A 21,644-nucleotide genomic window follows, 5' to 3' on the forward strand; every position below is an offset into this window, starting at 1 on the left:
AGAGTGGACTCTGGTGGAGTCCGTCAATTCTTTAATGCTAGAGTTAGTCGAAAGCTTTTGGGTTAATAAGTATGTAGAAATGAAAAGAGAATCAGACCTTTTCCTATGGGTGAGATCGGCATATTTATACCCAGCTTGAGCTCTGCTGTTGAGGGAGATTGTGGGATGTCAGGTTGTGCCCAGGTTAGACCTGCTACCTCCCTACCACTGCAGCGCAATGCCATGTCGAGGTTGGATCATCCTAGGGGTACGCCGTCGCATATCTGTGTCTCTAGAAGAGTGAGTCCATAACCGAGCATGTCTTGCCTTGACACTCTGCCCAATCACTTGTCTGCGTACCTTTTGTCAAGCCTTGGTTCCCCATTGTGGCCTTGGGTGATCATTGCTTGTAATGGGCTTCTCGACTACCTTAGGGTCCCAACCCAAGAGCCCTTCTAATGGGCAAGAACGTTACGGGGGTGGGCCGAGTCCTTCCTACCTCGGACCCTCGTGCTTAGTGTCGGGCAAGCCTTGACTCTAGGCCACTGTGGGTCCCCCAATGTACTTTGGTACAGGTTATTGGAGGTATCTGATGGGCCATTGGGCTTGGGCCCTTTTTCGTTTACATTACCCTGTGAATTCTCACCACAATGCATGATGGAAATTCATAGTTTTCTTGTTTGCCGTGCAGATGCTCTGACGCTTCGGATGGAGGGGCTTGAGGTGTGCCCTTTGAGTTTTTGACTCTTTTGGCAGTTGGGTGATGACTCAGCTTCCCCTTCCTCTCCACTGATTGGTTCATGACCTCACGCGTCTCCCTCTCCTGCCTTTTCCCCTTTCAAACCGGCCCCTCAGTTGGACTTCTGTGCCACCTATCCCTCGAGAGACTTGCATCTCCTTGGTTCCTGCAACGCCTCTGTCTAACAACAGTTGAAGGGACAAGTTGGTTTTTCGTCTGCTCGCATCTTCAATGGCAAATTGGTTCGTGCACGCTATGCGCCTAATAAAGGTGTTACTACTCGCGCCAGTTGGGATCCATGTGCTGTTTCATTGACAACACTAATGTCAGTGTCTCCCCGTTTCTCGTACCTCTCTCAAAGGTTCTTTGCTATATAAGCTCCCCTCTCCTTCCTCCTTTCCCATTCTTGCAACTCCCCCCAATGTTCCCTTCCCTCATGCTTCTTTTTGCCTTGCTCTTTTCTTTTTCAGCCGCAACTCCTCCTTCATTCTCTCGCTTTCTTGTTCCCTTTCGCTGCCCATCGTTTCCTTCCTTTTTGCCACCTCCCTCTATTCCCATGGCTCCAAAAACTTCCATTGATACTCTCGCACCCTACTTCAACGGTAAACGTTGGATCTTTAAGCTGTTTAGACCTGGTACGATATTCCTCGATAGGTTATTCTGGAGGTTCCTCGCCTGCAGGAACAGGCTGTGACCCTAGATAGGGTGGCGACTCGGGTGGCTCTCTACCCCCTGGTGTTTGCTAATGGTGTTAGCCTCTCGTTTTGCTGCTCTATTCGGGAGGTTCTCCACTACTTAGGATTGGCCCCAGCTCAGCTCAACTCCAATGCCTGGTGACTTCCGATGTCCAGCTGCATCATTGCCAGGAAGGCCTTCACTGCGACAGGTGAGGTATACCCTAACTTGAAAACTTGGGAGTTTTTGTCAGTGTATCGCATCAAATGTAGCCCGAAGAGCCTTTGCGGCTTTCAAGCATGGGTCCCTGACCAGAGGATAGCCACACTTGAGTCTCGCTATTCTAGTGTCAAGGACTACACCAGGAAGTATTTCTTCATATCGGGCTTGGGCTGGGAGTTCCCCCGAGGGGGAGTTAACTCAACAGGAGTTCCCTATCCAGGCCAGTTGGGGGCTCCTCCCCTCTTTGCAGAGTCTGGAAATCAGACTAACCCCGGAGGAAGAGGCGCAAATCGCCATGGTGATGGCTTGGGCACAGGCGCACGATGCTGAGTTGCACACAGATTTGGCCCTTTCCAACAGAAACATCTAGGAGTTCCTTCCTTTGCCCAGTTGTTTCCCCTAAACCAGCTGGGTCTTTTTGGATTGGGCACCGTCTCCTCAGGGGTGGAAATGGACGGTAGATCTTTTTGGCGATGAAGTTAGGAGGATGAAGGCACGTCATGACCCACTCCACGGCTCCTTCAGGAGTGCTGGCCCCTGGGACCAAGCAGTCAGTGGACAAAGGCAGCTGGAGCCTGCTCACATCTAGACCCCCACTCCCCCCACATAGGGGAGGATGACGTCGTACCCAAGAGGGTTGAGTGCTACCACATGTGAAGCTACCAACCACTAGGCCCTCCTCTTCTACAGGCCACTTTTTTGCCTTTGTCGAGCCGCCATTCCCTCTTTTGGAAGAGGAGGACAATTTGATCTTTGAGGCCGCATTCTTTGGTTTCTTTGTACAACTTCCTCGTCAAGGTGTTGGCAGGATGGAGATGTTCGAGTCATTTGAGGACACTAAGGGAGGAAGCTCGGTTCAGGAGACACATATATCTCCCGGGGATTCTCCGACTCTTATAGAGGAAGTGGTAGAAGTAGGAGAAGAGGAAGAAGGAGAAGAAGAAGAAAAAGAAGAAGATGAGGATGAGGAAGAAAAGGAAGAAGACAAGGAGGATGAAGAAGAAGAGGAAGAGAGGGCCCCTGCAGGGTCGGCCGGGGGGGAGGGCAAGGAGCATGAGGTCAGGCTCGTTGATCCCTCCACTTCTCCCGGGATGGGCGACCAAGGGGAAGCACTGAGAAGCCACTCTCACCCTTTTCCTTCCATCAATGTCGGCTGGGACGGTGAGAACCCCTGCGACACCCATCTAGTAGTGGTGTTGAGTGATGATGACGATCTTCTAGGGTCAGAGTCGGACACTCACCATGACCCCCACGGGGGCCCGCTTCCCCAAGCTCCATCGCCAGTTCTTGCAGGCCACTTAGGAGAGGCTACTGCCAAGGATGAAGTAGAGGTGTCAGGGTTAGGCCCCTCCTACCCTTGGTCCCTGCCAGCCCTTCTTCTACAGCTGGGATCGAGGGGGCCCAGGGCTCTGAGTTGGATCTTGAGAAGGCCTGCATGGTAGCTAGCGATCAGACAGCCTATAAGCTACGACCTGCCATCGCTCAAGTACGGTTTCGTGCCCTATACCATTTTTTTGCTTTTGAATGCCTAAGCATCCCATTCTCGCTCATTCTCTCTATTTATTTTTTGCAAGCCGCAAATCAGTTAGCAGCTATGGTTGGTGAGGAGCTTGGGTAGCTATCCGAGGCCAACTGTCAGCTTGCCTCCTTATTTGTTATGGACATTATAAGTTGAAGCCGATGGTTTAGCGAAATGAGGAACTCGATTCGAGCACCAAAGGTGGATCGAGGAGGTAGAGTACATGCAGAAGTGCATCGAAAGCTTTGGCAGGACCACATCAAGGCTTGTAAATAGCACTCTAGGTTGCTGTTCTTAAGCTTTAAAAGCATCACGGAGGCGTAGAACCTTTGGCGCAGGACCTCACAATCACGGATTTGAGGTTGAACCTCGAGGGTGTGGGTCGGAATGCTGCAGAGATTAGGGCCTGGATTGGGAATTGCAATGCCATTCAGGACATAGCTTGGTTATAAGGTTATCGAGAAAGTCTTGACCAGCTACGAGAACACTTGTTGGAGAATCCCGAGCTGGATTTGTGCACGCTAAACTTGCGATCTCTCAAGCCCGATCCCGAGGCTTGGGCTTATTGTAGGAAGAGTGGGCAGTCGGGATACCCCTCATTCCTAGCAGACGGTTCTGACCCGCCTTCCCAATGATTGGCTCAGGGCCTTCACACCTCTTCTTTGTTGTGTATATATATATATATTATTTTTACCTTGTAAAGAACGTGTTTTGTGCGCATAATTAATGAGAATCCATTTTTCCTTATGAATGTGTTTTACTTCTCGCCTTCCTTATCATTTTCTCTTCTCTCCCCCCCCCCCCCTTTTAATTTTTTTTGCTTTTTGGACGAGACAGGTCTTCGGTGGACAAGGGGTCGGCAATGCCTTATTCTGCACCAAGTTTGCATCGAGTCTAGGGACTTAGCTTAGACTCGCCTTTGTTGGACAGGGGGTTGGCAAGGCCTTACCTCGCAGTGAGTCTAGGGACCCGACTTTGATGCTAATCTAGGTTATTGGCTTTGTTGGACGAGGGGTCGATAAGGTCTTACCCCGCAGTTAGTCTAGGGACTCGACTTGGATACGAGTCTAGGGTCTTGGCTTTGTTTCTTAGTTCAATCAATAGAGGCTTTCGAACAACTGTTTGCACATTCTCATCATAAACTTGGGTTTGGCATACAAGGTACTGCTATTTATACAAAATATTTCTTCAAGTGTTTAGTGTTCCATGGTTGGGGGAGCTCGAGTCCCTCGCTGCTCTTGAGTTGGTAGGAGCTGGGATGGTTACTTGCAACTACCACGTAAGGCCCTTCCCATTGCGGCCCCAACTTCCTTTCCTCGTGGATAGTGACTCCTGTTTGCTTCAGCACCAGATCCCCTACTTTGAAGGAGTGTGGTCTAACTTGTTTGTTAAAGTACTATTTTGCCTTTCGCTTGTTACTCGTCGTTCGTATGGATGCCATTTCTCTCATTTCTTCTAGGAGGTATTGCTCTTCTGCCAATCTCTCATTGGTCAAAATGTTGGACGTGATACGTAGGTATCCTGACTTCTACTAGGATTATCGCCTTGCTCCCGTAAATGAGGGTGAAAGGCATCTCTCCGGTGGGGGTCTGGACTGTCGTTCGGTATGCCCACAAAACTCTTGGTAGCTCCTCGGCCCATGCCCCCTTGTGCTTTTTGAGCTTCTTCTTGAGAGCAGAGATGAGGGTTTTGTTGGTTGCCTCGGCCTGGCCATTGGCTTGAGGGTGTCAGGGTGATGAGTACTTTACCTTGACCCCGAGCTCTGCGCACCATTCCCGGTAATGCGAATAGTCAAACTGTTTTCCACAGGCGGCACCACTGTTGATGTCATGTTTCGTGGCCCGAGCAACTCCACAGAAGCCCACACGTTTAGCACTTGCAAGAAGAGCAAAGAGTGGACTTCAGTAGAGTTCGCAAATTCTTCGATGTTAAAGTTAATCAAGAGCTCTTGGGTTAATGAGTATGTAGAGGTGAAAAGAGAATCAGACATTTCCCTATGGGTGAGATCAGGGTATTTATACCCGGCTTGGGCTCTGCTATCGAGGGAGATCGTAGGATGTCAGGTCGTGCCCAGGTCAGACCTGCCACCTCCCTACCCCTATAAAGTAGTGCCATGAGGTTGCATCGTCCCAAGGGTATGTCGTCGCGTGTCCGTGTCTCCTAACATGCCTTAAATGCGACCTGTCTCTGACTAGGTGAGCCTATAACCGAGCATGTTTTGTCGTAAGCACTCTACTCGGTCACCTGTCTGCATACCTTTTGTCAAGCCTTGGTTTCCCAATGTGGCTTTGGGTGATCATGGCCCGTAATGGGCTTCTCGGCCACACCACTGGGCTTGGGCCCTTTTCGCTTTACAGTGGTGCAGACAATTACATTAGTAAAGTGCACAACAAGTACGTAAAAGTGAATGGACATAAAATTTTTGTTTGAAGGATTTCATGACGTTTAATTTGTGCTAACATTTTTAAATGCTACATACGTAAATGTGCATTTTTGTTCATTCTAGCAAGCTGTATGTAGCAGTTACGTACCTAGTGAACATTCCGGAAAACTTTGGCATAATTCAAGGTCAGATAACTGAAGAGAATCATTCTATATGAAAGGAAATCGATCCTCTCTGATCTCTTCTTTTATTTACTCGAGAAATAGGATTTTCAACACAATCCACTCTGCTATGATTGTTCCTCTACACTAGATAATGTTGGTTCCCAATTAGCTTAGTCTTCCTCGGCAACTTTTTTTTTTTTTTTTTTGTTTTTTTTGGGGGGGGGGGGGGGGGGGGGGTGGTTGTGGTGGTGTTGGTGGCGCGGGGTTGGGGGTTTGCCATCGTATAGCAACTGAAAAGACACTTGAGAGGCCTGTGGCTTTTTTTGCTTGGGTAAGTTGCAAGATCTAGCGGCAGCCCACGAAGTCAATAAACCGTGCAATCTTGGGTTCGATGAGTTGTGATGACTACTAAAATGACACGGGCAGACAGAACGAGGAACAGTTAATCATTAAACCCCAAGATATACAGATATAAACACAAAGCTGCCAATTTCATAATTCCTTAAGATCTGTGGCTCATCGATAATGCAACAAACTCTCGAAAGCATCACATCAAATCAGGTACATGTTTTCTTCTCCAAAGAGCCACAACTGTTCCACCAGGGAAGACAAAATTACATGGTAATGCTTTCTAGTGAAGGTGGGAAAAAAGTAAAGAAAAACATCTGCTACAAACTTACAAAGTAAGCTGACAATTCCTAGCTATAATGCATCCTTATCAACGTCATTCCATTGGAGAAGGACCCTCTTCCAGTCTGGTATTGTCCTGTACACCCCCCAAAGTGATAGCAGCCAGCATCAGCTTGCCTGCCTCAGGGAAATCCTTGTGCTGCATCAGTATGGTCTCAACAGAAGCACCCGGATCCCTAGAAAAAGGCTCCACATTTTCTCGTCTCAACAACATAACTTCGGCAAAACCTTCTCCAAAGGTTTCTGCATTGGGTCCATAACACCTGCTGGAAGCCAGGAAAAGCATAGTTTCCCTCAGATTCTGTAAGGTTTCCTCATCACTCCATCCTTGAGCAATAGATGCTTGGTATATTTGACTCCAATCATCTTGATCGGCAGCATTCTTCCAACACTCCTCCATGAGATTTCTGTGGGTTTTCCGAAAGGAGGAGCCTGTCCATGCAAACACATCAAAAGCACACAAGGAGAGCTTTGCGTTTTGACCTTTAAGGCACAGCTTAATAAGATCTTCTGGATGTAGGAGCTGCCTTTCAACATATTGCTTTTCTTCGTCAGTAGGAAGGAGTAGCATAATTTCTTCCTGCAAGAATAAAGGATCAGATGTTGGCCGACATAGAATGGACACACGGTCTAGAAAATATAAAGCAAAGTTACATTTAAGGAGTAGTATTAATTCATCATGCAGGAATAAAGGATGGGCAGAAAGTCTAGAAAATATAAAGCAAAGCAGTCCGTGATTTTTGACCCCTGTTTCCCCTCCCCCCCGGCCCCGGGGGAGGGGGTTTGCGTCAAATGACCACTAGTCTAGAAGAACCCCATTGTGTCAAGCCAATTGAAAAAGTATGGCCCTCAATAGCGGCCCGATCTTTCACTTTGTATTCATGAATCAGCCATATACCTCATGAAGGTAAAATTAGTTATAGGATATATAATAATAATAATAATAATAATAACACTTTAAAGACATTATTTATTAATTCTGAGACTTAAATAAGTAACCTAGCATTAAAAAAAAGGGAACGTAACTAGGAAGACCCTTCAACTAATGATGAAGCATGGCAATCAATTGGGGTTATTCTTAATAGAAGCAAACCTGCAATTTCAAAATTTTCCTATCAGCTTCAATGCGCTTCAACTTTGTCTCAGAATCAGCATCCTTACCTGTGGCTGAAGTTAATAGTATAATCAGAACAAAAATTCAAAATAAATTTTTTGAGTCTGTACGACTAAAAGGTCCCTAATATAGCATTGACATGCCGGTCAGCAAAACTAAAAACACATTTTGACCAGCAAGGCAGGAAAATTTACCTGCCCATGCAGCTATCTTTGAGAGATTCAAAAGGCGCTTTCTGTCCACCAATTTGGGTTTGAAATCAATACTGTCAAGGTCTGCCTGCTCTTCAGAAGCTGAAATAGAATTTTGATCACAAGAAAGAGCTAATACATGAAGAATTTCTGAAGCTGAAGAAAATTGATTCAGGAACACTTCGTGAAGCCAAAGAAGCTCCTGGTGCTGTCTTAGAAAGATAGATAACTCCTCTGGGAACTCTTCCCCAAGCCTTAGAACCTTGGAAACTTGTCTCTTCTCATACAGTTCTTTAAAGACGAAGTAACTAAAGCCTCCGTTAGGTCCCATGCTCTCGTGCTGCATGGAAAATGATTTAAAGACTTGATAAGAAACACCAGCATCAAATAAGACTACGAAAAAGAAGTTAGCAGAAGACTTGTGCAGCTACAAATTGATGACTATATATGTATTCATTAGATGATAGCAGATATATAAGCACACAAAAGACACAATTCTACAGAATGCTTCAGAGAAGCCGGACTCTAAATTTCAATTTCATGCCTCTTATTGAGTAAATATAAATAGTGAAAATCAGCAGCAAAATCTGCAATTTAGCACATGAAAAGGGCAAAGAAGCAAATATTGAAAAACTGCTTCCATACCATAAGATTTCTAAGTAGGGCCGCATCATTGAGGTCACAGCATATTCTCCACAAAGTTCTGTAGCATTCATGCTGTTTTGCAATGGATAGCAAGTGCAAAGAAAGCTTCCTACGGATTTCTTCTTTTTGCTCTTCAAATCCTCTATTTAGATCCTGCAAACAAAACAGGTTTAAGGATGTGTACATAATCAGCAGCAGGACAATGATGCCATCTTGAACAAGGAAATGTATTAACCTGATGCCTGCCATCCACAAAATCTTGAACTTGTTGATAAAGGGAGTCCAGGAGTGTATCCCTTCTACTCCAGAACTCATCTAATAGACCTTTGTGTTCTTCACCACGCTCAACCTTAGCTGTGACAGCACCAGCATATGTCTCAAGTAGAACCTCAGTCAGTACTTCTAGATGGGTATACAGATCTGATTTCACTGACAACTCAACTCCAGATGTTTCATTCAACAGCTGAAGCATGAAGGAAGCGATGCTCCACATCCCATTGCGTACCACAGGTTGACAATACCATGGCGTCAAGCCTTCGGGTGGTGGGTACCACAAGTTATTCTCATTTCTGTAGTGCATGGCCTCGCGAACTATAGTGGCACAAGCATTTGAGAGCTCACAAGCTCTTTGGATCTGAATCCAAAGCGGTTGCTCTATGCTTATTACATAATCAAGATGTCTGTCTAAGCAATAAAATACTTCTTCAAGATCGGAAACCTTACTATAGAACACCTCAGCATTATCTCTGTCCATGAGAAGAACTGTATTTCGGCGGGCTCTCTCACCAACTAATTGAATAAGATCCCAAAGAGCACGGCGTTCTGCACTTGGATGGGAGGAGCCAACTCCAGTTGAACGCTTCTCTCCAATCACATTTTGCAGTTCTCTCAATTGAATCATCCCAGCAAGCTTTTCACCATGTTCCAAGATAATTCGCAATGAATATCCTGAAAAAAATGCAATTTAGGCAGATATGTCACTTCTCTCTTTAGTTCTTTACTAATTTCTTCTTCTTTTTTTTTTCCTTCTCATAATCAGCAGCAAGAGTTGCACCCCCCAGATCAAACCCACTACTCAAAATGCCTTAAACTCAATGCTGGCATAACTTTGAAAATACACTTGAACTCATAATAAGTTACCTAAACTACACATCAAGATCAATAAAATATCATCATTAAGCCTAAGCTTCCAAAACATATATAAGCTGTCATATAAAATAGGTAATGGCGCATACTCTGTCTAGAACACAGCTCCTCATGGCATTTGGATAATGCCAGAAACTGAAGAAATGCTTTATGCTTCTGCTGCTTATCCATGAGTTGGGTAGATACAACAGCCATGGCCAAAATCTCAGCACCTCTGGTTGTAGTCCAGTGTTTAGCTAAGGTGTCAACAATTGATTTGCTCATCCGTGCAAAAACACTTGTTTCTCCATCCCTTTCAAATGCCCCAGAGCTTTTTAGCTTTTCCAGTGAACCATCAACCTGTCCAGATGAAAGAAAATCATGGAAAAGATGACTAAGCAAAGTTTCTGACTCTTCATCTGGGCCAGTTCGACGTACAACCCCAGTAAAAGCCCCCGTTTGTCTTTCTCCAGCATCCCATGCTTCAGAACTAGCCCTTCTAGGAGCAATATTGCCCAAAAATGTAAGGTTCCGTGTCTCTTCTTGAGCAGATCTTTCATTTGAGCTCCCCTTACGTGACAAGCTTCGCTCAGGTGGTTCAACTCCACCAAGTACAACAGCCTTTTCAGGTATTGCCCATATTCCTGCTTTCTCGGTTAGTACAACCCATGGCCCTTCTTCCCCATCATCTGAAGAAAGAAGAACTGAAGCATCTAGAACTTTTCCAGCATCATAAGGCAGGTCAAACTGATAGAGGTGAGTTGAGTTTCGATAATAATGGGCGACCGTTGCCGTTCCGTCACCAGAAAGTATGATTGCTGATCCTGAAGGCTTGCCTCCTATTCGAAGTCTCATTGAGAACAAGAAATCTTCATCTTCTACTCTTGCTTTTGGAATTATTACTTGGATTGGAGCTTTTTTCTCCAGAATCCTTTCATGTGCAGGCTCCATACTCACCCCAGATTTATATTGCATGGTCAGAAGAGAATACTGTGTGTAGCTTGAACCACTGACCCGATCCTTACAGAAGGTGGCAACCAGAATGGTAATCACTTTTCCGTGATCATCCACCTGCAAATCAAGAGGCCATATTCGCTTCTGACCAGCCAGATCCTTCCTGATCCCCGCATCACCATCTGTACCAATAATTTCATGGGACCAGAGCTTTGACACCCGTATATCAAGTTTCATATCAATGCTAAAGCACTGTATCTCACGATCAGTCAGCAGAAAAAACTCTCTATTTGAGCCCTCTGTAGAAACATGTGAAAAACGCCAGATCAATGACCTAGGATACCCCTTGCTCCATAAAATTTGACCACCGTCACTACCCTGGGATGGTAAAGTCAGTTTATCCTCGTATATTTTCTTACGGTGAATGCCAGTGGGACTGCAGTGAAACTGCCAAAGCTCACCATTCGAACAGCATGCAAGGGCAACGCAGGAGTGCTGAGAACCAGGTAATGCAGAAGCCATCAAAGAGTTCAGTGAGCTCCATCCAGTTGAGTTATTTCCGCATCTAATACGTTGTCGCTGCTTGTTTGGGGTGGCCTTTCCATTTTCATGTGAAGAAGTCACCTCTAACTCCTCAGAAGATGCAAAACTAGTAACAGGAGCAGTTCTACCTTCAGAATATACTTCAGGCCAATATATGATAGTTCGAGTGTTTTGGTTACACAAAACAACGCCAGCAGAATTGCAATGTTTCGCAACTTTCTTTGTTCTCCTAGATGTGCTTTCCCAATTGACAACACAAAGCAACCAACAGTTCCGGTCAGTACTGTTAATATCTCTGTTCTCTAATGCATTCAAAGGGATTTCAAGAACAACGCATTTCATTGAAGCAGTAGGTGATAAGTAATTCCAAATGAAGAGTCTGTTTCCAATGATAATCCAAGCAAGGGATGTTCCCTTTTCCATTCCACCAGATATAAAAGCATCATCTGCCATAAAAGAATACAAGAGTTTAGAAACTCACTCTATCAAAGGATGTTTTTTTCCCCTAACTTTCCATCCTGATAAGGAAGAAATCTTTGATTTATCAAACCCCATTCTACCATTTACCTCCTGAGTCAATCCCAAAAGCATATCTCTCAAAGGAATATAGCATTCTAAATAATCTTGGAATAGTTGAGTTTCATGGAGCCAGCTATACTAACCAGGAACACGCTTCTGCAGCAAACTGGCCTGTTCATCACGGATCACTTGTGGAAACTCTCCAACATATACGGGCTTAATTGGATCTGCCTCATCCCCTGTCTCACTTCTGTTCACTGGTGGAATTCTAGTTAAATAGCATCACAGGCATTAAAATTAGTCATCATATTGGCAAACAGAAATCTAAACAACACATGATCCCCCAGACTCTTAAAATTCTACATCGCATACCAATCACTCAAGATACATTACAATCAGAATATCTTAACTAATCGATCCCTACTGTAATAGCCCGGAAAAAAAAAAAAAAAAAAAAAAAAAAAAAAAAAAAAAAGTGGCCCAGCCTCCCCAACCCTTTTCTTTCCTTTTCTCCCCCTTCCCGTACCTTCTCAATTCTTCCTGTAACTACCCCCTCCTTATCTCATTACCTCGTACATCCCCCCCCCCCCCCCCTCTTTCTCTCCCTTCATCATATCATCTCTCTCTTTATTCCACCGATTCTCTATCTCTCCCTACCCTCCATATCTTACTCTTCCTCTTCAATTCACAAACACAAAACCTCAATCTCTTCTCTCTCTAACCAATGACTTTCTCTCTCTCTTGAACCACCATATCTATATCTCAAATTCTCTCTCTCTCTCTCTCTCTCTCTCTCTCTCTCTCTCTATATATATATATATATATCAATAATCCCCCCCCCCCATCGTATATACACATATATATATTCTTTTTTTTCTCTCTCTTTCAACAGTAAATAGTAAACAAGTTTAAACTCATGATGATTGAGGATTGTAGGAAATTTTAGAGTTAAGTGAGATAATTTTTAGAGTTAAAGTTGACTGATTATAATGACCTTGAAATAGGTTCCGTGTAACGTTGGCAAAGGAATATCGTGACTATTTTAGGCATAAATCAAGGTAAGTGGCTCTTTAATGGGTTTTTACAAAAAGAAATGATTGGTTTGTTTGGAATGGTGCACTTTGGTTTTATATTTCAAACTTGAGTAAACTTTGGATTTGTGCACATTCATATGCTATTTTTGGCTTAGCTTGTGGGATTTGTGCAAATTTTGTGATGGTTTGAAGGGTTGAAAAATGTTATATGTTTTATCAAATTGAAGGTTAAAGGTGAGCATACTATTTATTCTTGAGCCCATAATATAAATGTCTTTGTAACATATTCGACGTCCCTTGATATTTGTGGTATATTTGATGCTCCTCACGGCATGATATCTTTGTGGTATATTTGATGCCCCTCTAGGCATGATGTCTTTGTGGCATGATATCTTTGTGGTATATTGGTTATTTCCTATTATCATGTGGCCTAGAATATGATATTTGGCTGAATATAAAAGTTGAAATGAAATTGTATTGCTCACTTTATTTGGTTGAGAACTCATTCACTCTCTTATAGTGAAGAAAATTGTCAACTCCCACACCCCCATTAAATTGCTACTTACTGAGCATGTGAGCTCACCACTTCATTTCATAAATTTTTTCAGTGTTGTAGAAAGTTCCACCCTTTGAAGTGATAGCTGTGGAACTAAAGATTTCAGAGGTGACTTGGTTTGATCACTTGAGGTTGGAAGTTTTGTGGATGGATGGTTTTGATTGTACAAAGAGTGTTCTTTTGGTCATACTTAAGTTATTTTACAGTTTTTGTTGGAGGATCTGTTTTGTAAATATTTGAGAATTTAATGGCTCTAGTCGAACTTGTAAATGTGCTGGTGAGGATCACTGTATAGTTGTGAACACTATGAAAGTTATGTATATGATACATGCTGTAAATAGGGAGAAAGTTATAATAATATAGACGGAACTTTGTCCGTTTATAGTTTTGGGTTTGGGGTGTTACACCTACACTCTATATTACAACACCCATTAACACTACTAACGTCCCCTTTTACTCAACTGAGAAGAAGAAGGCACCGTCCCCTCTTACTCAACTGAGAAGAAGAAGGCACCCTCCAATAGATAAACAAACATCCCCATCACTTACATTACAAAACAAGTTCAGTTCCATATACACCAAGTTCACCCATGATAACCATTAGCACAGTTAATCGCCCAGCTTCAACTCGAAACCCATTGCAAACAAAAACTTCAATGAAAGGAACTAAAATTTTTGTTTTCTGCCCGTAACTTAAGCCACGCCAATTCAACACAATTCAACAAAACCCACTGAGCTCCACACCCCTCCCTCAGACTGCTAAAACCCAACTTTTTTAAAACCATAAACTTGCAATTGAAACGAAAAAAAAAAAAAATCAAAGTTCAAAATTATAACACCAGCGTTATAAGTAAATCAAAGCACAAGCACACTTCACCGGCGAGCGCAGAGACATACATGACTACAATTACAAATGCATAAAAACATGCCCATAAAAAAGCATAAATATATGGTGCACCTGGCGAGGACAGACAAGCGAGGAGCCCAAGGAGCAGGGGTACCGGTGCTGGGTCGATCCGGAACCGAATTTTGAAGAAAGGATCGGCGGTTCTCTGAGAGAGGAGTGATGGGAGAATGAAGTACAGTGTGCCCCTGATTCCGCTCGTTTCGAGAGCTGACATTGGACCTCCTTATTCCAGGAGAGAACATTTTGGTCGCTCCCAGAGAAGAGAGGCGACAGCAATTTCGGGGTTTAGGGCTTTTGAACTTTTGAAAGTTGGAGTGAGAGAGTTTGGAGTTTGGGCGAGCTGTACGATGGGAACGATCAGCTGTGCTCGACTTCAGGGTATTCTACTAAATTACGTTTTTCCTTAAAAATAAAAAATAAAAAATTTATTCATCAACTCACGTACATATTGCACAGCACACATTTTACCTTTTTTTTTTAATTTTTTTTTCTCTTACAAATAGGTTACATATGGATAATAATGAATTAAATTAGTTTAGAAAAAATAAAACCAAAAATAAATTCACTAGCATTAATTTTTTTTAAAAATATTTAAAAAATGAAAACAAAATCCACACTTGGTCAAACCGAATGGAATTGCAAATTAGCATTTTTCATTCGAAATTCATTTACAACAAACATTATTTTCGTTGCATAATTTGATTTGAAAGATTAAAATTTATCTTTTAAATCAAATTATATCGAGTGAATGGTGTGTGATGTAAAAGTTTCAATCAACACTAAAATCTTGATTCATTTTAGATTTTTACTAATGTTTCAATTTCCAATTCTATTATGTAACAAGTTTTGGATAAATCTTTTTAGAAAATACAAATAAAGTTTTAATAACTTGAAAAACCCCCACTTTTGGATAATTCTAATCATGCTCAAAATCATCTTTAGTTGCAAGCTTTATTTTATTTTTTTTTAATTTGTTAAATTTGGAAAATTATAAATTTGATTGTTGTTGGAATTTACTTCCATTCATTATAGGATTATTTTATTTGGGGACTTAAAAATAGGATATAGAATTTGATACTTAAAAGAAGTATTCGATTAGGTGCATAAATGATAGATAAATGGATTTCATATTTCTTATTTAATGACACAGAAGAACTCTTTCAAATTAACCCAATTGACACCAAGAATTATTATTAGGAAACCATGGAATTTCTGGCCCGATTGCTGCTCAAAATTTCAGACTAAGCCCATGCCAAAGGAAAAGAACCCTTCAGCCTCTATTTGCTTTCTTCACGTTTCTTCCCCCTCCAAAGCACACGAAAAATAGACTTCCTCACTGGCAATTGTGATTTTTTGACCTTTTTGTCGTGTCATCTTTCTGAACAACGGGGTACTTCTATTGCAGTTCACGTGGCTAAAGATGAGATACTCAGATGGAGGATTAATGAACTAACGTGTGGATGGCTTGGAATGACTTTGATTTGTGTATTTTTAAGCAGACTGCGAAAACCTTGTTTGTATTATCAAACTTATTGGGTGGAGTTGGTAACATAATCTAGGAAGTTTTTCTCAAATGTGTTTTTCATCCACAGGCCAGCCAAAGTGGCAATTACTTTTCACTACTTTTTACTCTTATTCACTACTATTTAATATTTTATTATTATTTTTTCACAACTTTCTTACGACAATGCCACCACTCGCAAAAATATGCTTTTCTTTTCTGTTCTTGAAGGTCTTTAGAGTAAATGCATCAACATAAAGGCAGAAGATATGGGAAATGGATAGTTTAGCAAAGTCTGTCTATATAAAGCTTATTTTTCTCCTTCTTTAGTGTATTGTTAAGCAAAGTAAAGCATTCATGCACAGATTCTTTAAAATGGGGGGGGGGGGGGGGGGTGTATTCAATTTTGTAACATCAATTATATAACTGACACAAGGACACTCCCTATCTCAAACCCGTGAGATGAAAATTCTCAAAATTTCTTCTTGGTATCAGAGCTTAATAGGTTGATAAAGAGATTTCTTCCAATATTATATCCTTAACAGGCCTTTTACTGTGAAGGCAAAGTAAGTATCAGTACCGTTTTATAGAAGGTTGATTACTTAAACACGGCTTTCATCGTCTTCTTGTCCACAGATTTGGACAATTTACAACTATTAAAAACAACAGATTAAAGTATTAAACACATAAAACGGCTTGTATGTGAAACATAGCTCTCTAGAAGAGAACAAACAGGCGACCTTGCCAGATTCATGACACCAAAAAAACAAAGGAAAAGGGGTTTGGGGGGGGGGGGGGGGGGGGGGGGGTTTGTTTTTTCCTACTTTCTGTCCTACATAAAGAAAATTAAAAACCAAAAAAATTACATACATATTAGAGCTGATCTTGCATCACGGTTCCAGCTTCAAGGAAACAACTCGTGACTTTCTGTTGTGTTTCGCCACCTTGACAAAGAATACCGAGAGGCAAGATGGAGCCCACCATGGCCGGCGGACCTTTTGTTCCCCTTTCAGGCAAGCCACTGGAGATGCAGTACATTTTATTACATACAACTCATAAATAGATTACAGTCCAAGATAAAACAAGGTCCTCAATCAGCACACAATTTTTGTTCCTCCAGAAAACTACATTTTAATATCTACTAAAGGAATACTGCCTCGGTAACAACGACAAATAAACCAACAATAGTTTGAAAGAAAAATAGTATGCGTCATTTGCAATTGAAGTTGAAGTTGTTATGAGAGAAAAATGGCACTACTAAGAAAATCTTGTTGTTGTCTTTAATTTTGGAAAAACTTTATACGTCGAGATTATTGTAGAAGAAATACTCTATAAACTGCTAAATACTATATACTCAGTGAAGTACTGAAGTTAGGTGCATTTGGCTTATAACATCTAGAGAAGGTGAGACTGGTATATGTGGCAAAGTACAGAAACCATGTCTCAGGAATACTCTTCCAAAACACCATGACTGTAGGTTTATAAATGACACATTATAAGGTTGTTGTGAAAATAATAATAATAATAATGACAACGTTGTTATGAAAAACACAAAACATAACAAAACGGAAAGGCTTCTTCAAGAAAAGAGTACCAACCTAATTAGATATCTCTCACAATAACACTTCTAAAATGTAGCAGGATTTATTAAATTTTCTCACATTGGAGAAACTTCTTACTGACACCACTATGAAGGCCACAATTTTTTAGCGCAAGCATCTTGCCCCCAATGAAAATATACACAGAGAGAGAGAGAGAGAGAGAGAGAGAGAGAGAGAGAGAGAGAGACCTTTAATCCGCCTGAGCTCCTTGCACAGAGTGATGAAGTCTCCCCATTTCATGTGGCATCGTCTTATAAACCGTAGAATCTGCTCAGTAGTAAACATGGACATGCCTTCCAGGTATTCTCCATTGACACCATTTTCTTTAAATATCTGCCGGTAACTACCAAGATTTATCTCTTCCAACCACAAACCAACATCCTGGAAAGACAGAAAAGGAATTGTGCATGATATATGTCAGTTAGCCATATTTCACTATGTTTTCTTTTCTTTCTTTCTTTTATCCATGAGAGTCACAAATGAGTCACCAAGTCTTCAGAATAGCAGTAAATAAGCTTATTTCCAAGTTCATTTCTGTCAGCAAATAATGTTCAGCTAAATTTCTTAGAATTTACACAGACAAGTAAATGAAACAAAAGCATATTTCTACTTATCTCATTATTTTATAAGGATTCACAAGGCTGCTGACTGTATCCTATCATGAACCCTTTGTAATGTCAATGCGGTGACTGCTACATATGTCACAAATAAGAGAGAGAACCATCACTACCAACTTAGTTCAAAGCACTTCCCATTGGCAAGAAGAAACATATATTTTTAATCATCATGAGCAACTTCCTTGAAATCTTTATCCCGTTACAGTGCTTATATCTAGGTATTCTCTACCTGATTGAAAACACTAGAGACATGTTCATCTTATAGGGCACTTGCAGGAATTTTCAACACCCTCATGGTGATCCAAATCTTCCTTCCATGCCACTCTAGCAACATTGTCTAACACTACTTCTAATGGTGATGAACTACAATCAATTGAACGAACTTCTGTCATCTTTATCCCCATAATTATTTCCTCTTAGTCCACTTTCAGTAGCCAAGCGTGTCTTCGTAGGAGATCCTAATTTCTATGAAGCCGAAGCTAATACCTAACCCATGTATCTTTCAATTTCTAAGCACGTATCCAAGACGATTTGAATCCATCCATTATGTGGTAGATACGTGCTATGGTAACACAGAAACTAGGTAGTTATAACATAAGAACGAAAGCAATGTATCAAGTATTATGTGAGAGCTCAGTAGCTTTTGCACACTAAACCAATAATTGCAACACCTAAAAGCATTACCTTACAATTACAATTAGACAGCTTGAATGTATGATTAAAAAAATCTCCTTTCCAATGAACTGAGTAGGGTCCTCAGGTGTGTCATTTCCTATCAATCCAAGTTGTTGGAAAAGTAAAATTTGACAAGCATGTTATGACAATGAAGTAATGTATCCATGTACCCTACCAGTCCCAGTTGTTGGAAAAGCAAACTTTGACAAGCAGGTTGACAATGAAATAAAGTGTCATGTGTCAATCCACAAGCTCAAAATAGGTATGCACAGATTGCTATATTACCATAAGGGCCTTAACCAAATCCCATGCTTGTATGCAATTAGAGATTGATAAATGGCTAAACCATACTTCAGTTTTAACGTATAAGGAAAATTCTAAGTTTTCCTTAAAATAAAAAAATTCCAATTTCATTTGTGCAAGTCTTTATTGTAAGAAACATAATCCTTCTGTCAAGATCAATGACCAGTCCATCAAAAAGATTGATGACATGGCTCATTTCAGTCATCCATTTTTTCATGGATCACCACGTTTTTGGATGAATGGACTATACTGCTCAAAATTTATAAAGGCAAAACCTATTAGAACATTATACAGTCTCAGGACTACAGTAGAACGTATTGTGTATTCAGGGACCAAAAACATTGTCTATTCTTGTTAATTTAATCAAAATCAATACAACCTTCTTTCTGTTATTAGAATCGTTGAATAATACTTTATGACATCAGGATCATCAACCAAAATTAAACTTTCGCGTTCATGCTTGCTCCATTACATAACTATCAAAACGAACAACTTTATACCGAAATTTCAACCAATATCCAAAATCCCAATCAAACTTAAAACCATAACATAAAATAAAATAAATCCAGAATTTTGACAATCAATTACTGTACACCAACGAGCAATCAAGCAAGAAGAATCAATTTACCAAGAACCAGCAATGCACAAGAATCTCAAACAAGCAATTCTACTGTATCCCCCGGGAAACCCATAAAAATTAAACAAGATCTACTTGAGAGCAGAAGACCAAAATTATTAGAACCAGAGAGAGAGAGAGAGAGAGAGAGAGTACCTCAACAGTCCAAATGAAGAAATCCAGAGGCTCAGGTGCGTGTTCTTTGCTCATTTCCCGAATCAATCCCCCAAAATTACCTAAATCATTTGAAACAAAACAGAGACCTAAGACCTCAAATTCAATTGAATTTCAACTCAGGACCAAAACAAGAAAAAAGGAAGCCTTTTCTTTAACATGAGCTCTACTAAATTCCCTAGGAAACAAAAGGAGAGAAAACAAAATTGAAAATTGGTAATAATCCAAACAGTCATAGTAATGAGAGGTAGTCATAAGATCCCTATTACTTTGTTTCTCTTACTTCAGTCTCATTTTTCTAAAATGGGGGAAACAAACGAATACTGTAAAAGAGAAAGGTGAAAGTGATTACCTACCGTGAGAGAATGGTCAGTGTGTAGAAAATATGAGGTATAAAATTTCTACATTTGAGGGATAAGGCTTTCACTCACAGTGAGAGAGAGAGAGAGGGGGGGAGAGAGTTTGGTTTCGGCCATTTTTGTGAGTCTCGAATATTAATGGGGATTGATGGATTGGATGGGTTATTGGGTCTCTCTTTTTAACTAATACAGTGAATCAGTAATCACTCACTTTTTAGCCTTTCTGCTCAGAATTATATGCATATGCTGATGCTCTGCCCTTGCTTCTCTTTCTTAAGGCTTATTGAATCAAATAAAATCAATGCTAAGGCTAAGCAATCATCTATGGGCTAAACCATGGAAGATCAGAAGTCAGAACTCCAGAGAATCTCAAGCTGTGTGTTTCTCTTGAAATCAAGTTTTTTTTTTTTTTTTTTTTTTTTTCTGCTTAAAAAGCCAATTAATGACAAAAACTAGATTAAATGTAAATCTCATATACGACATAAAAATAAACTTTTAAACAAGCTGTGTTTTATGTGGGGGCAAAAGGTTGTCCTTTCGGTACCCCTCCTATATTAAAAAGTGATTAATTTATGCATCAGAAATCGTAATGATTCTATGCCCGATTTATCAAACGAAATCACATAAACACGTCCATCCTAAAGGAGTGTAGGTTGGTCCCACGTGGGCCAACCATGACTTCACTCTGAGCTTATGCATCCAGAAGATTATGATTTTGACAAGTGGGGCTCAACATGATTCTAGATCAAGACTGTCAATGGTTAGATGATGGAACAAACAGCATCCTTTGAGAGTACTGTGGATAGAGCTAGGTGAGGTATATATGCACCGATTGATGCCTAGCTTCCCATACATGTGCATGTGCAGCACGTGTAAACTAGCGTTGCTTGCGTTGCATTAACATTGTCCAGGACCACTAATATATATATATATATTGATAATGTATAATAGAATGTTGACCTTAATTTCGTCACAGATGATGATAAATCAACATGGCCCAACCAAACACCAAAAGGGGTAAGAATCAAGATGTTTAGGCCATATATGTTGGAAAAACTCGGTGTTCCTTCTTACCTCCCAAAAAAAAGAGACTCTAGTTTTCCTTTGGTTAAATGGCACAAAGGGATGGGAACAGTTTTCTCAATGGTAAGCACTGCTGTATTCCTCTTTTGTCTTTTTCTTTTGTTTTCTTCTTTGGTAACTCTCCGAACTTTATACTACTTGATTCTCATAGCAATGTCCTCTCTCTCTCGTAATAGGCAAAAGTTTTCTCAATATATACTCCATTAATGCCCACCTGGATGGACCTACCTACACTGAGACCAGTCCGGAGTACTTACTTATCCCCACCAAAAGATAAAAGTTCTTTTGTTTATTGTGGTTTCTGATATATATTGGCTCCCAAAAAAATTACACCAAGGGAAACTGTCTTGATCTAATATCCCTATTTGAGGGCTTGTCTGAAACAGTAAATGGTTCGGAATCTTGGGTACGAGTGCCATATATACATACATATATATACTGCATATATAGTGATAAAGTAACAGTAGTTCATGCATGGTTGGACAAGTCGCATGGTGTTAGCTAGGACAGAAGTAGTTGGTCTTAGAGGTAAACAACATCTTCTAATTTGATAGGATAAAAAGCAGTAGTAGTACTTCTTGGTCTCAGAGATAAACTACTGCAGCAGTCAAATGGACACGATTAACATCAATCATGAAGGCTTTTAATTCCAGTACTGCAATTGTAGTTTAGTGCATGGTATTTAAAACTCAACGTGTCCAGATCAACTCTGGTATCATATCTGTACTACTATATAAAGAAAATAGCAATCTTTTT

At 40.9% G+C, this 21,644-nt stretch overlaps 2 protein-coding genes across 5 annotated transcripts; both read right to left on the reverse strand.

Moving 5' to 3' along the window:
• Positions 1–6,153: 6,153 nt before the first annotated feature.
• Positions 6,154–14,304, reverse strand: LOC122305475 (nuclear pore complex protein NUP133). Of its 3 annotated transcripts, none has more exons than XM_043118036.1 (8): positions 14,011–14,304; positions 11,606–11,719; positions 9,557–11,389; positions 8,557–9,269; positions 8,322–8,474; positions 7,680–8,016; positions 7,465–7,538; positions 6,154–6,951 (listed from the first exon to the last, which is right to left on the reverse strand). In XM_043118036.1, exons 1-8 carry the CDS (start codon positions 14,171–14,173, stop codon positions 6,406–6,408), a joined length of 3,933 nt encoding a protein of 1,310 aa, XP_042973970.1. In that variant the 5' UTR covers positions 14,174–14,304; the 3' UTR covers positions 6,154–6,405. The 3 variants fall into 3 exon arrangements, with proteins under 3 accessions (XP_042973970.1, XP_042973969.1, XP_042973971.1); XM_043118035.1 differs by having other exon boundaries at positions 11,606–11,730; XM_043118037.1 differs by lacking the exon at positions 14,011–14,304 and having other exon boundaries at positions 11,511–11,625.
• A 1,674-nt stretch (positions 14,305–15,978) lies between these two features.
• On the reverse strand, positions 15,979–20,108 carry LOC122305476. Of its 2 annotated transcripts, none has more exons than XM_043118039.1 (4): positions 19,799–20,108; positions 19,429–19,508; positions 17,250–17,442; positions 15,979–16,481 (listed from the first exon to the last, which is right to left on the reverse strand). In XM_043118039.1, exons 2-4 carry the CDS (start codon positions 19,480–19,482, stop codon positions 16,351–16,353), a joined length of 378 nt encoding a protein of 125 aa, XP_042973973.1. In that variant the 5' UTR covers positions 19,483–19,508; positions 19,799–20,108; the 3' UTR covers positions 15,979–16,350. The 2 variants fall into 2 exon arrangements, with proteins under 2 accessions (XP_042973973.1, XP_042973972.1); XM_043118038.1 differs by having other exon boundaries at positions 19,803–20,104.
• Positions 20,109–21,644: the final 1,536 nt, after the last annotated feature.

Source organism: Carya illinoinensis, chromosome 3 (genome assembly GCF_018687715.1).
Source record: "Carya illinoinensis cultivar Pawnee chromosome 3, C.illinoinensisPawnee_v1, whole genome shotgun sequence".
In the NCBI taxonomy this organism is placed as follows: domain Eukaryota; kingdom Viridiplantae; phylum Streptophyta; class Magnoliopsida; order Fagales; family Juglandaceae; genus Carya; species Carya illinoinensis.